Source organism: Equus przewalskii, chromosome 1, assembly GCF_037783145.1.
Source record: "Equus przewalskii isolate Varuska chromosome 1, EquPr2, whole genome shotgun sequence".
NCBI lineage: Eukaryota > Metazoa > Chordata > Mammalia > Perissodactyla > Equidae > Equus > Equus przewalskii.
In genome coordinates, this window is record NC_091831.1 from 32,722,429 (window position 1) to 32,738,915 (window position 16,487).

Consider the following 16,487-nt stretch of genomic DNA (forward strand, 5'->3'; position numbering starts at 1 on the left):
TATATTTAGTTGCCTATCTGTTTATTGTTTTCTCCTCTACCCTCCATCAGAATATAATTTCCATGAGGTCAGGGGAGAGTTTGTTCAGTGTCGCATCCCAAGCAGCAGAAACAACATCTGGCGTGTAGCAGGTGTTGGATAAATATTTGTTGAATGAGCAAGTGCCTAAACAAACTCATTACCTCATTTGGTCCTTGCAACAGCCCATTTGACAGATGAAGGCAACTAACACCCGCGGTCTGATGCACAGTTACACCGCATCCCACAGCCTCGGCTTCAGGCTCTCCTTCACGCCACACATGGCACATTCCTCTGCTGGCGAGCGATTTTCATACCATCAGGATTTCCCCTGACCTTTAGCCCGAGAGGAAATGATATCGCAACTGGAAGAATACCCAGAGGGCTGGGAGCTGGCAGCGGACGCCCCGGCAGCTGCAGGGAGTGTGTGAGTGGATGCCGAGTTGGCCAGAAAGGCAGCGGAACGAGCGGGAAGAAGGCATGCAAAGACATCAGTGCGCCTGGTCCACCGCCATGTCACCGTCACCAGAAGTAAAGGTGGTCTGAGTGTCAGGAGTTGGGATGTGGGACCACAAGGCTGTCTCCAGAGGTTGTCCCAGCCAGGGCATTGGGTTCCATGTTTGGGACCCTTCCTTGAGCAGCGCTGGAAGCCTGTCAGCTGTGGGGCACAGGAAAGACCATCGGGCTTCTGACCAGGAGACTGTGTCCTGAGCCCTCAGCTTCCCTTATGGGCTGGCAACCCTGGGCTAATCATTTTGTGGCTCGGTTTTCTCCTCTGTAAGATGGAGTTTCACTCCATCTGCCACAGGGTGTTCTAATCAGGGTCCCAGGGGATGTGGGGAAACTGTTTTGTAAACTGCAAACTTCTAGACAAATGCAGGAAATTATTTTGCGTTAGTAAGTAGATTGTCCTGTAGTTGCTTTGATGTGGTTTCATATGCATAACAGGCTCTCCTGGACACAGGCTTTCTCCTCAAATCTGCTACCTGGTGTCACTACCCACCCAGTTACTCAAACCCCAAATATAGGAGTCATGGGTGGCCCCTCTCGGTCCCTCCTACCTAATCCTTCATCCTCTCTTGTTGCTCATGTCCTAATATGACAGGTCCCCAACATCTCTATTGCACTGTCCAGCCCACCCCACCACGGTCTCTCATCTGGACCATCACAAGGCTCCTAACTGATCACCCGGCTTCCCACTCCTGCCTGCCAGAGACATCTTGATAAAACAAATAGAAACATATCCCTCTGTCCCTCTCCTGCTGTAAACCCTGTGAGGGGTTCCTGTGCTAAAGAGAATAAAGTCAAAGGTCGCAGCAAGGCACTGGGGATCCCACCTTCCTCTCTGCCTCATCCCCCTTCACCCACCACCTCACCACGGTCAGCCCCTCCCCGGGGCAAGCTTATTCCCAATCCAGGTTCCTTCCCCATCCTGCCTTCTGCTGGGGATAAGCTGGCCCAGATCTCCGTGTGGCCGGCTCCTTATGGACTTTCAAGTCTCCACCTGAGTGTCCCCTCCCTGGAAGGGACTTCTCCAACCACCTTCTAAGCAGCTACTCCAATCACACTCTACCACCTACTGAATTCGATCTTCACAGCATTTTCTGAACCTGCAATGATCTTATTTTCGTACCTACTATTTCTTGTCCCACTACTCATTTAGAATGGGCACACCCGTCTGTCTTGTTCACTGCTGGATCCCTGGCGCCTAGAACTGCACCTGGTTCACAGTGGATCTAATAATAGCTGGTGATTGACCATGTTTCTGGTGGGGACGGATGTGGACTTGGCTTGTAGATGTTGGTTACTAGCAAACGAATACAAGCATCGCTGTCTTTGACTGAGGGAGTGTCTGCAGAGTCTGATTTATAAAGTAAACAGAGCAATTTCTAAAAGGAGACTCTCCCCAGAGAGGAAGCCAGAATGCCTCCCTAAGCCAAGGCAGCAGGAACGGACCGCTGATGACATCTCCCTGCATTCCACACCAGGGGACTCCAGAACGGGGGAGCGTCCCGTCTGCATTTGGGATTTCTTAGGGGGGTGGAGGTGAGGAAGCTGACTTTGGGATTTTCCTGTTAACTTTCTGTATTAGACTCCAAAGTCCTTGAACTGATCAAGGAGAGTAATACTTTTATAATTTGTGAATTACATGTGTGGTTCTAAAAAGCAGATTTGTTTTTGCCCTAGCGTCTAGAACAGGGCCTGGCATATGGTAGGTGCCTGGTAAACACTAGTTGAGCAAATCTTTACTGATCCCCTGTGACTCTGATCATCCCACAGGTGACCAGGTTTGCTCCCTCATCTCTTGGTGCTGATGCAAAGGAGGCTGATGTGTCTTCACGTTTCTTTTCTTCTTGGTTCCTGCAGGGGGGCTTGGAGAGCAGCCATCTGAGAGCTGGCCGAACACTACAGCCACGAATGCCAGCAGCGAAGAAGCTGGAAAGGGTAACATGAGGCCCCACCAGGGCTTGGGGTACTTTTTTTCCTAGCTGTGGTAAATTTTCACATAACATAAAACTTTCCATTTTAACCGTTTTAATGTGTACAATTTAGCGGCAGTAAATACATTCGCAATGTTGTGCACCCTTCACCACTATTTAGTTCCATCGCTCCCACAGGAGACCCTGTGCCCACTAAGTAGTTACTCCCCATCTCCCCCTCCCCCCGCCCCTGGCTTTGGGAACCTCTTATTGAACCTTTTACTTTCTCTCTTAGTGGACTAGAAGCTCTGAAGTCTGTGCGCACGGAGTGCGTCCTTTTGTTGAGTGGGGTGGGCTGGCTGCCGGAGAAAGGGATAGAAGGCTGCCATTTCGTTGTTGACTGCACCGCCTTCAGTTAAACTCTGCAGTCTGGGCTCGCTTTTTTCTCTAGCGCTTGGCTTGTGAGTTGAAGGCTGAGAGGAGGGATGATGAAGCTTGGGGAACTGGGTCTGACGGCAGGAGTGGGCGTGGGGGGCAAGGAAGGAAAATAAGGCTGGGGAGAGGGCTGGGGAGGGGCGTGTAGACTGAGACCCCGTGGGCTGCTGGCGGTGGGGGCAGGTGAGGTTGTGGGTGTCTGTGGGCGGGGCCGCCTGTCAGCACGTGTCTGCCTGGAAACACGCTGCCTTGTCAATGCTGCGACGCGCATGCTCTCCTAGTTCTGAGATTCTAGCTTGGAGATCTCGGGGAAACGTCTCGCTTCTGGAGAAGCTTTTCCTGTTCAAAAGCTGTGCTGGAGGAGCCAGGCTGCTTTGCTTCTGCTCCGCCTGCATCCTGCGGGAATCAAGGCTAGCTGCTGGCAATGGCATGTCTTCTACGTAAAATTGACACGGAGCAAAAGGAATCTTTTTTTTTTTTTAAAGATTTTATTTTTTTTCCTTTTTCTCCCCAAAGCCCCCCAGTACACAGTTGTACATTCTTCGTTGTGGGTCCTTCTAGTTGTGGCATGTGGGACGCTGCCTCAGCGTGGTTTGATGAGCAGTGCCATGTCCGCACCCAGGATTCGAACCAACGAAACACTGGGCCGCCTGCAGCGGAGCGCGCTGACTTAACCACTTGGCCACGGGGCCAGCCCCAGGAATCATTTTTAAATGCCGGAATTCTATGTTTCGGGGATGCCTATTTAGGAAATGGAAATCATCATTTGCTTTATTTTATGTTTTTGTTTTAATGTTATTTTGTATTTTACACATTCACATGCATATATATAATTTCACTTGAATGCATACATATAATGATATATCATCACATACTTTTTTTTTAATGTTGTCTTTTTTTTCTTTTCTCTTTAATTTGGCCACCTCCATCCCTTCTGTTTTTCCACATACCACCCCTCTGCACTTTCCCAGGTAATGCATGCTAATGACTTTGTATGCACCCTTCTGTATTTTTCTCCATGCACATATATTCACATATACACTTACGTAGAGATATACATATATACAGATATAAGCTTTGCCATATTTTAAAAAATGGGGTCATATTCGACACGTGTTTTATGCATCATACTTTTCTCATTTATTAATACCTCATGAGAAACCCCTCCAAGGCATTTGTTATAACTTCGATTTATTCTTTTGAACAGTTGCAAAATATTTGTAGTATAGATGGTCCATCATTTATTTAATCATTCCCTTATCAACTAGCTTTCCCTTCCCTTCAAGTTTTGCCATCGTGAACAATGCTGCGGGAAACAGTCCTGAATGTAGATCCTTACACACCTAGTATGTTTCTAAAGTGTTGCTGGAATGCCTTTCAGAAGGTGTAACCGTTCACATTTCCATAGCAAGTTACAAGTCGCCCCTTCTGCCATATCCTCTCTAGCACTAGGTATTATCAGTGTTTTTGAACAATAGCTCGTTATTACTCAGTTTGTATTTCTCTTGCTGCTGGTGAGTTTGAGCATCTTTCCTTACGTTTGCCAGGGATTGGGGGGTGACTGCTGTGACTTGCCTCTTCCTCTCCTTTGCCTACTTTTCTATTGGGTTGCTGATCCCCCTTTTATCAATTTGACCTCTTTAGAGAGAGGCATATTCTTCAGCGCCCCCCTTCCCCTGCTCACCGTTTGACGAACCAATGTTTGCTTCTCAGTTACACAGGGTGTTGCTGGGACCATGTGCAGAGACTCCCTTAAAATCTGTAATTTTCCTGCTTTGCTTTTTCGAAGACATTTTTGCTTATGTGTTTTCAGGCTCCCCAGACATCCAGTATACTTAATGGCGCTTCGTTTTGGCCACAGATGACCAGCACTTAGTGGTAAAAATGGAGCACAGGGTCTGGGGATGAAACCAGAGGGATTTTTCATCAATGTAGATGCCATATCTAATTTATCATTGCATAAAAACCACCCCCAAACCTGGTGAATTCAGTGATCTGTTATTTTTCATGATTCTCTGGGTTGGCTGCGCTCGGTCGGGTGGTTCTTTGGCTGACATTGTCTGGGGTCACTCTCTCAACTGCATTTGTCTACCAGCTGGACTGGGCTGGGAGGTCCAAAAAAGCTTTAGTCACATATTTAGTGCCTCAGTGTGCCTCCACGTAGCTCTTCTTTCCATGGGAACTTTCACCATTTAGTTGTCTAACCTGAGACATTTTTTACACCATGGTGGCTGGCTTCCCAGAAAGAGGAAGCAGAAACTGCCAGTCCACTTGCGGACCAGACTCAGAACTCCCAGAATGCTACTTCCACCACATGCTCTTGGTCCTAACAAGGCAAAAGGCCAGCTCAGGTTCAAGGAGAAGAAAACAGAGTCCACCCCTTGGTGTGAGAAGTGGCATGAGTTCACAGGGAGGAGAGCTGTGGCTGTGACTGGAGGCCATCTGCTGCCCTCCCTCACTGCATCTTTCCTGCTCGCCAGCCACAGACATGGTCAGGGTTTCTAATATTCACTAGTTTGTTGGATGTAAAATGACCCAACCAGTTAAACTTGGACAGTCAGACACACTTGGGTTTGCATTCCAGCTCAGCCACTGAGTAGCTATGACCTTGGATAAGTTGTCTAACTCCTCATATGAGGTTTGGAGAGAATTAGAAATAATATTTACGCAAAATGCGTAGCCAGGTGCCTGGGACTTGAGAGGTGCTCAAGGAGTGCAGCTCCTCCACTTCCTCCTCTCCACCTCCAGGAATTATATTATCCAGCGTTGAAAGTGCGTTGTCCACCTCTGGACTGGAACTCCACAGCTGTTCAACAGCTGCACAGAAACACAATTAAGGAGGACAGGAAGGAATAAGCCTGCCGCAGCCCATTAAAATTCTGCCTCTGGTTGGGTTGTGCACAGTACCCACAGTGCAACAAGAGATCTTCCTGGGCTTTTTAAGGAGGATGATGACAGCACTCCTTCACCCACCACGCCTCCCACCCATCAAGCTGGCTAGATCCATAGTCTGCAGTCCCTCAGATGACCCTGGCGTGTTTGAAGAAGATGACGTCAAGTCTAGGCCAATCCCTCCACTCTGTATTACAGCAGCAGACAAGCAGGTCTGTAAGCACCCAGGGCAAGCCTGGGGAGAAAGGAGACCCCGAAGGTGAGCTGGGGCGGGCTCTTCTAGCCTGTCCCTCCAGCCTTCAGATCTGTCCCTCCAGGACACTGTCAGGCGCCAACCTGGGTGCCTCTTGTTTTTGTCTGAATTAAAGACAAGACAGTTGTGTCAATCTCAGCTTCCCCTTTAATCACAACGCCCCCCCTTCCACCACCCCCAGAAAAGGAGACCGCCCAAGCGGGAGAAAGGATCTGAGGGAAGCTCCAGCCTGCTGGCTTCAGCAGCAGGTTTATTTCCTGGCATTATGTGGCTCCCCTCAGCCCTGACGGTGAGATTTGTGCTTCCAGCTTTGGGGAGGGCACGAGGGCCCGAGAACTGCTCACTCAGCATCCCCCTGGCAGACTGTTAGGTCCGAGGAGCCTCCCTCCCCTGGAGATGAGAGCTCAGCATGCATTTCAGGGCTGATAATGGGATTAATGAAATGGAGTGTGTAACTGCTCCATGAATGAAGCTGTGACTGTTTTAGATAGAGCCTGATTATATGGCCAGAACCATATTCATAAAAGAGAATGGACCTTTCCCTTTCAGAACAGTCCCTAAGAGCTTTGTGCTGAAGCAAATAATAATGGAAGCTGGTCGCACCAGAGAACAAGGATCCCACAAACTTGGACGCAAAGCACCACTCAGCACAGAACCCCTGAACATCACTATGTCAGTGTATCTGAGTGTAACCGCTGAAACTAACTGTAGGCATTCTTTCTAGCCTGTCCCCAAACGCAGACCTTGATAGTGATTACCTGCAGCTCGCATTGAGCCCTTACCATGACAGGTGTCTGACATCAATTACCTGGCTCGATGGCCACCCCACCACCATGCAGCAGGAAGGCTCAGCGTGAGAGCAGCTTGGTCCAAGGCCTCAGTGAATGGCAGCGTTTATCTGGAGCATAAGTCTCCCTGACCCCAAACCCCTTGCTCTTAACCTTTGGGCTCTATCTGTGGTTCTCAAACTTCCCTGTGATTTCGAATCACCTAGGGAGCTTTTAAAAAAACTACGGATGCCTTGATGTCACTCCAGCCAATTGAGTCCCAATCTCAGGGCAGAGGGGCAAACACCAGAATTTTTTAAAAGCTCCCTATTTGATTCAAATGTGCAGCCAGGTTTGAGAACCATTGCACAGAATAATCCACAGTCTCCCTTTTCACCGGGGACTGCTCTTTATTCTTTGGAGATTGCTGCAGGCAAGGTACGAATTTGCCCATCACCCGTGGGGTCAGGGTTATGCAGATGGCTGGACTGTCAGAGGGTTTACTTCCAGTGTGGGAGTGACCAGTTGACTAATCGAAAATTCGCAGTTCCTCGCTTGAGAAGCCTGGGTCAGGCCTGGTTCTGTTTATGACACGGCGGTGCCTTCAGCTGGAAATGGAACATTGAATAGCTACAGCCGCTCCGCTTTTTCACAGAGGAGAGAGTCCACTCCCAGAGCCAGAGAATTTAAATGGACTTTATCCCCCAGCCCACCCCACCCCCAGCGTGTTAAATCCTTTCAGACGCCCCTGAGCTCCTCTTCAAATGCAGGACCCTTGGCCATAATAAATAATTACATCCTTCTATTTGGACTCTGATTCCAGATAGTAGTAATCCAAGAAAATCCAATAATGACAGTTGCATTAAGATGCTTCTTCCAGGCTAAGCAGAACATCTGTTTAGACATATTTTTAATCGGCAAATGCTTCCTGTGTTGAGTCCTCGGCAAATTAAATTTCTCACTGGACCGAAGGGGAAGCTGTCATTCAATAACCTATCTCTGGAAATTACACCCCAGTCTCTTTCCAGGTGCACTTAAGATTTTCCCATGCTGACTCGGCTGCACACTGGCCCTAACAAAACCAGGTCACAAGTGTATATAGTGCAGCTTGTCTGAGAAACATGGGGTGTCTTAGTGTTATTCCCTCAAATAAAGTATTTTTGCTGCTTCTCCAAAGGAGAGTTGGCGGCAGAGGAAAATTAAGAGACTTGTTGAAAACCATATGGGGAATGAATAACAAACTTCCACGTGCTACATCGCTGCCTGTGATTACTTAAGAGGTGGTGATTCTCAGGATTTAAACATTAAGGGCTTCAGGGCTGCCAACATTTTCGAGAGGTTTCCGCCACAGAATTGTTTGGACTGTTGGGCTGTTTATTTTTAGAATAGCTCATCCATACTTTAATTAATCCATTTAAAATACAAAAGCGCTGAATGCCTGCCACCAACCAGGCAGTGTGCTGGATGTGAATAGAGTGGCAAACAAGCCAGCCACAGTTCCTGCTCCCATGGAGCTTCCACTCTACTGGGGCAACTCACATTTGAAATCTGGATGCAGTTTGTCACCTAGGGCTGGGATAGCGAATTAGAATATATGTAGAGGCCAAACAGGTAATGTCAATGGGCAAAGCGGGCTGGACGGGACAATGCAGAGGGGGAGAGAGATTCCGGCAACCAGGAAAACATGTGCCCTGAGTACGGGGAGCAGGTGCTGCTTAACTCCACTGGGTTGTAAATGATGGAAGATGGGGCTGCTGTTGCCAGATTTTTTCTGTTTTTAAAGAAAAACTAGAAAATCTGGATTCTTATGTGAAATCCCTTGATTTTTAAAAGTTGGCTTCTAAGGTGAGATTTTTAAAAAAACACAATGTGGGCCAAAAGTGTCCAGGCCAAACAAAACACATCTGTGGATTGGCTTTATCCTGAGAGCTGCAAGTGTGTAACTTCTGATCTAGAAATTCTAATAGTAAAACAATTATTTTCAGGTTTAAAAAAAAATGTATTACGTGCCAACTTTCTGGTTCCGGCAATATGACCAACTGAACCAGTAGGGACCCCCTTATAAAAACACAGAAATGCTGAAAAAAGTATAATCTTCCTCCCACCCCAAATTAAAACTACAGAGTTAAGCACAAAGGAAAGAAAGGAAATTGCCATGATCGGAAGAGAATAGGGAACATAAACCCATAGAACTAAGCTCCAGATGGTGGCAAGACCATGCAGAGGCCACTGAAACTGAGGTGGGATTTGGGGCCTCGGGGCTGGTGTTTTAATGCCCATGTAACAGCTATATAGGTGCAGGAGATGTGGTCTTGGTCCTGTGTGAGGCAGAAAGTGGAGAGTAAGATCTTGCATAAAATGAACACCTTCAAAGTACTTCCTAATCGTTAAAAAAAAAAGGAAAAATTCTGGCCAGTGGCTAAGAGGAGTGGCAAGAAATCTTGCTATCTTTCCTAGGCTCTGAGTGGAGATAAAAAAATACCTACTATGAGAAACTGAATCCCAAAGCCTGTTCCTCATGCAAGTATAAGTTCTTAAGTTTCCTATTTATGGAAACTGTAAACTTAGAAATTAGCATAAAAATTGATCTAGGACCCACAGGATCCCAAGAGTCCTAAAAAGATGAAAAACAAGGTCACACTCATGATTGAGGGCATATGGGACTCTTGTTGAAAGGAAGATTCTCCCTTATAAATGAACTTTAAATAAAAACATTAGAAACACAAAAAGTTAATCCATGAAAAAGAATCAGCAGATACAATAAATGGAGAATTAGTATCCCAAGATGTAGAAATAATAGGACAATCTGAAGGAGATTAAATAAATATACATAAAATGGCTAAACAGCCAATGGAAGAATTTGAAACTATAAAGGCATAAAAACAACAATACAAAAAAAAGAAGAGGCAGATTTAGAGCCACTAAATAGGGTTTCTAGAAATGACAACTGTATTTATTGAAATTGGAATGTGATAAATAATATATTGAACTCAACTGAAGAGAGAATTAGTGAAATAGAAAATAATTCTGAGAAAACCATACAGATTTCACCACTGAGAGATAAAGAGACAGAAAATGTGGAAAAAGGTGAAGAGATATGGAGGATGAAGTGAGACTGTTCAACGTGTAATCAATAGGAATTCTAGAAGATGAGAGAACTCCCACAGAGAGACTGGGAAAGTGAAGGCAATAGTCAAACAGATAAGGAATTAGGCTTTTCCAGAATTGAAGGAGGGTGTGAAATTTCAAGAATCGTACTGAGTCTCAAGCAGAGAATTCAAACAAATCCACATCTAGACAATTATAATGATGCTGAGGAACACCAAAGACAAAGAGCAAAAGAAGGAAAATAGAGCAAAAGATAAGACAGATAACAGGTGAAGGAATGACTATTAAACTAGAAGGATACCTCCCACTGGCAACAATGAAGCCCAGAAAACATTGGAATTCTGTCTTTCAAGTGCTGAGGGGAAAATATCTGTCAACTTTGAATTCTATACATTCCCAGCTAAATTTTGTTCCTAGAGTGAGGATAAAATAAACTGAGTGAAGATAAATAAAGAGTGAAGATAAAATAAACTGAGAGAGTTTATTAGCATCATGAAAGGATAATAAAGGATGCATTTCCAGGAGAGACATTTGGGATGCAAGAAGTAGCAGTGAGCAAGGAAATGGCTGAACATGAAGATAGATATAAATCTGTATTGTAAACAAATGAATCGTCAATAATGGTGACTACTTTGGCATCTTAAACGCAAGTAAACAATAACATGAAAAGTTGGAGAGTCTGTTTACAAATGAAAAATTTTTTTTTCCTTTGGTGAGGAATATTGGCCCTGGACTAACATCTGTGCCAATCTTCCTCTATTTTGTATGTGGGACACTGCCACAGCATGGCTTGATGAGCGGTGTGTAGGTCTGCACCCAGGATCTGACCCATAAACTCGGGCCACCAAAGCAGAGCATGCAAACTTAACCACTACACCACTGAGCTGGCCCCATGAAAATATTTTAAGATCTTTGCATTCTCAGAATGAGAATGGAGATTCTGATTTCTTTAGATTTATCTTCTAGCTCACTAATTCTTTATACTTTGTTCAGTATAAGTATTAAAGATTAAAGGCAATGTTAAAGAATAGAAATGAAATAATGTAAATAAAAAGTAAATGTAGAAAAATGTCTTAATCCAACAGAAAGCAGTAAAGGAGAAAAAAAAAAGCAATGAAAAAATAGCAAAAAGAAAGCACAAAGACAAAAAAAGGAAGGAAATAAACCCAAGTATATCAGTTATAAAATAAGTGTAATTCATCTGTTAAAAGAGAGATTCTCAGGCCAGCCCCAGTGGCCTGGGGTTAAGTTTGGCATACTCCTCTTCAGTAGCCTGGGTTCGGTTCCCGGGGGTGGACCTACACCACTTTTCTGTCAGTGGCCATGCTGTGGTGGTGGCTTACATACAAAAAGACGAAGATTGGCAACAGATGTTAGCTCAGGGCGAATCTTCCTCAGCAAAAAAAAGAGATGCAAAAATACTCAACAAAATATTAGCAAATCAAACCCAACAATGTATAGAAAAAATTATACACCATAATCAAGTGGAATTTATTCCAAGTACACAAGGCTGGATCAATGTAATCTTACCATATCTACAAACTAAGAAGGAAAAATCCTATGCTCACATCAATTGCAGAAAAAGCATTTAATGTAATCTAAAATCTATTTACAATAAAAACTCAGCAAGTTAGGAATAAAAAGAAATTATCTTAACTTGATAAAAAGCATCTCCCAAAAAACCTACAGCTTATATCATACTTAATGGTGAAAGACTGAATGCTTTCCCTCTAAGATCAGGAACAAGACAAAGATATGTGCTCTCATGCTCTTATTCAACATAGTTCTGAAGTTATAGACACTGCAATGAGGCAAAAAAAAAAAAAAAAAAATTTAAAGGCATACACATTGGAAAGGAAGAAATAAAACTCTCCCTATTTCCAAACCACATGTTTATCTATGTAGATGATCGAAAGGAATCTAAACAAACAAGCAAAAACCTCCTAGAATTAATAAATGAGTTTAGCAAGATGGCAGAATACAAGACCAAAACACAAAAATTGCTTACCTTTCTATATATCAACAATAAACATGTAGAAACCAAAATTAAACACACAATACCATTTATAATCACTCAAAGAAATGAAATACTTAGATATACACCCCCCAAAATGTACAATATTTGTATGCTGAAAATTACACGATGTTGATGAAAGAAATCAAGAAAGAACTACATAAATGGAGAGACATACCATGTCCATGGATTGGAAGACTCAGTATAGTAAAGATGCCAGTTCTCTCCAAACTGATCTATAGGTTTAATGTAATTTCTATCAAAATCCCAGCATGGTTTTTTAGGCATAGACAAGCTTTTTCTAAAATTTATATGGAAACATATTTAAAACAATCATGGGAAAGCAGTGTAAAGTGAGAGTAATCACTCTACCCAACATTAAGGCTTACTATATAACTATAGTAATTAAGACTGTGTCATACTAGCAGAAAGATAAACACATAGATCAATGGAACAGAATAGAGAACCCAATAATAAACCCAATTACTGAATGACCCAGCAATTCCTCTCTTGGGTATTTATCTCAGACAAATAAAAACTTATCTTCACACAAACGCCTGTACATGAATGTTTGTAACAGCTTTGTCTGTAATACTAGGAAACAACCCAGATGTCCTTCAACAGGTGAATGGTTAAACTGTGGTACATACATACCATGGAATATTACTCAGCAATAAAAAGGAACTATTGATACGTGCAATAACTTGGATGAATCTCCAGAGAATTGTGCTGAGTGAGAAAAGCCAAAGCTTCCCCAAAGGTTATATACTGTAGGATTCAATTTATATCATATTCTTCAAGTGATAATAACATTTTCAAAATGGAGAACAGATTAGTGGTTGAGAGTTTAGGGATGGTTTAGGGGAGAGAGGAAAGGAGATGGTTGTGATTATAAAATGGCAACATGAGGGATCCTTATGGCGATGGAACGGTTCCCCATCTTGAATGTGGTGGTGGATGCACAAACCTACACACGTGATAAAATTGTATAAAACTACACATACACACACGAGTATACATGAAACTGGGGAAATCTGAATCAGATCAGTGGATTGTTTTAATGTCCATATCCCACTTGATATTGTACTATAGTTTTGTAAAATGTTACTATTGAGGAAAACTGAGTAAAGGGTACACAAAATCTCTCTTTATTATTTCTTACAACTGCATGTGAATCTACAGTCGTCTCAATAAAAATTTCAATTTATAAACATTATTTTATATGCAGTAAATATATATATATATATATATATATATATACATATATACATATATATATATATTGAACCTCAACATTATGACCATTGCAAAACTTGTTGCATTGTTTGTTGTGGGAAATGTAATTTACTCACAGAATAATATCTGTTGGATGACTCATTTAAAAAAATAATTACACAAAAAGATTAAAAATAAATGAATGGAAAGAAGCTATATGAAGGAAACACTAAGCAAAATAAAACTGGTATAGCAATATTAATATCAGCCAAAATAATCTTTATTGTGGATGAACATTAGTGCAGATCAAGAGGGTCATTGATGATAAAGGAAATAATTCACCTGGAGCATTTAACAATTCTTAACTTGTATTACTTAACCAACATAGCCTTGAACAACATAAAGAAAAAATTAAGAATAAAGGGGAAAATGGCAATTCAAAATCTTAGTTTTCAAGGTTGTGTAAAGCACTTTTCTCAGAAACTGATACACCAAGGAGCCAAAAATATTTGTAGGCAGAATATTTGAACAACATATGTAGCACCCTTCAACCATCAATCATGGAAATTGATGCACATTAATTCAAGGACATATGGAACATTTATAAAAACCAATCATGTACTTTTGTAAAAAAGGCTCAAGATACCAAAGAATTGATACCTTGGAGCATAAGCCAGCCATCTATGGCCAGGAGGCCAAATCCAGCCTGCCATCTGTTCTCAAAAATAAAGCATTATTGGAACACAGCCATACTCATTCATTTACATATTGTTTGTGGCTGCCTTCACACTACAATGGCAGTGTTGGGTAGTTGCAACAAAAACTATATTAACCCCCAAATTTAAAATATTTACTATCTGGCCTTTTACAGAAAAAGTTTGCTGACCCCTGCCTTGGAAAATAGGTCCTTGGAACACAAAGCAATGTTAGAGATCAATACCACATACAGAGACAAATGTTTAGAAATTAATAATCTCTCTTCTAAATAATTCAAGGATCAAAGAAGAAAGTCTAAATGGGATGCACAGAATATATTAATGTCTAACATTGAAATGTGCATGTCAAAAGATGGGAACTCAGAGAAATTTTAGCCTTAAAATGTTAATGTTAGAATGTAAGAAAGGTTGAAAATTAATGTGCCACACATTCAACTCAAGAAGCTCAAAAAGGATGGCCAATTGATTTGTTATGAGAGTGCTGAGACACTTCCACAGGAGAAAAACTAGTCTTCTCAACAAATGGTGCTATAACAACTGGATATCTACATGCAAAAGAATGAAATTGGTCCCCTACCTCACACCATATATAAAAATTACCTCAAAAATAATCAGAGACCTAAATATAAGAGCTAAAACTATAGAACTCTAGACAAAAAGTTTTGTGAGGTTGGATTAGGCTATAATTTCTTAGATACAACACAAAAAGCACAAGCAACAAAAGAAAAAATGGATAAATTGGGCTTCGCCAAAATTAAAAACTTTTGTGCTTCAAAGGACACTGTCATAAAAATGAGAAAACAAGCTACAGCATAGGAGAAAATATTTGCAAATCATATATCAGATAAGGGTCTGGTCTCCAAAACGTAAAAGAATAACACAACAATAAAAAGATATGTAAATCAATTAAGAAATGGACAAAGGATTTGAATGGGCATTTCTCCAAAGAAGATACAAATGACTAAGTGCATGAAGAGATGTTAGCATAATTAATCATTAGGGAAATGCAAATCAAAACCACGATGATAGGCCACTTGGCACCCATTTGGATGGCTATAATCAAAAAGATTGACAATAACAAGTGTTGATGAGGATATGGAGACACTGGACCCTGACGCATTGCTATTGAAAACAAAATGGTGCAGCAGCTTTGGAAAACAGTCTGGTACAGGCACATGCTTCATTTTATTGCACCTTGCAGGTACTGCAAGTCTGTCAGCGCCATTTTTCCAACAGCATTTGCTGTTGGACTTAGTGTCTCTGTGTCACATTTTGGTAATTCCCATAATATTTCAAACTTTTTCATTATTATTGTATTTGTTATGGTGATCTGTGATCAGTGAACTTTGATGTTACTATTGTAATTTGGGGGTGGGGGTGCATCACAAACTGTGCCCATAGAAGACAACAAACTTAGTTGGTAAATATTGTCTGTGTTCTGACCGCTTCACTGACCAGCCATTCCCCAGTCTCTCCCTCTCCTCAGGCCTCTCTCTTCCCTGAGACACAACAATATTGAAATTAGGCCAATCAATAACCCTACACTGGCCTCTATGTGTTCAAGTGGAAGGAAGAGTTGCACACCTCTCACTTTAATAAAGCTGGAAATGACTAAGTTTAGTGAGGAGGGCATGTTGAAAGCTGAGGTAGACTGAAAACTAGGCTTTTTGAGCCAGTCAGCCAAGTTGTGAATGCAAAGGAAAAGTTCTTGAAGGAATTTAAAAGTGCTACTCCAGTGAACACACAAATGATAAGAAAGCAAAACGGCCTTATTGCTGATATGGAGAAAGTTTTAGTGGTCTGGATAGAAGATCAAGCCAGCCACAACATTCCCTTAAGCCAAAGCCTAATCCAGAGGAAGGCCCTAACTCTCTTCAATTCTGTGAAGGCTGAGAGAGGTGAGGAAGCTGCAGAAGAAAAGTTTGAAAATAACCGAGGTTGGTTAATGAAGCTTAAGGAAAGAAGCCGTCTCCGTAACATAAAAGTGCAAGGGGAAGCAGCAAGTGCTGATGTAGAAGCTGCAGCAAGTTATCCAGAAGATCTAGCTAAGATAATTAATGAAGGTGGCTACACTGAACAACAGACTTTCAGTGTAGATGAAACTGCCTTATATTGGAAGAAGATGCCATCTAGGCCTTTCATAGCTAGAGAGGAGAAGTCAATGCCTGGCTTCAAAGCTTCAAAGGACAGGCTGACTCTCTTGTTAGGGGCTAATGCAGCTGGTGACTTTAGGTTGAAGCCAATGTTCATTTACCATTCTGAAAATCCTAGGGCTGTTGTGAATTATGCTAAATCGACTCTGCCCGTGCTCTATAAATGGATCAATGAAGCCTAGATGACAGCACATCTGTTTACAACATGGTTTACTGAGTATTTTAAGCCCACTGTTGAGACCTACTTCTCAGAAAAAAAAGGTTCCTTCCAAAATATTACTGCTAGTTGACAATACACCTGGTCAACCAAGAGCTCTGATGGAGATGTACAACGAGATTAATGTTTTCATGCCTGTTAATACAACATCCATTCTACAGCCCATGGATCAAGGAGTAATTTCGACTTTCAAGTCTCGTTATTTAAGAAATACATTTCATAAGGCCATAGCTGCCACAGATAGTGATTCCTCTGATGGCTCTGGGCAGAGTAAATTGA

At 42.3% G+C, this 16,487-nt stretch overlaps 1 protein-coding gene across 1 annotated transcript in view; it reads left to right on the forward strand.

Annotated features, from left to right (window-relative positions):
- TLL2 (tolloid like 2) overlaps positions 1-16,487 on the forward strand; it is a 133,103-nt gene that overhangs the window by 58,031 nt on the left and 58,585 nt on the right. Inside the window, exon 3 of the mRNA XM_070560448.1 lies at positions 2,386-2,463. Coding sequence (XP_070416549.1) covers positions 2,386-2,463 — 78 coding nt within the window. The remainder of the gene's footprint in view (positions 1-2,385; positions 2,464-16,487) is intronic.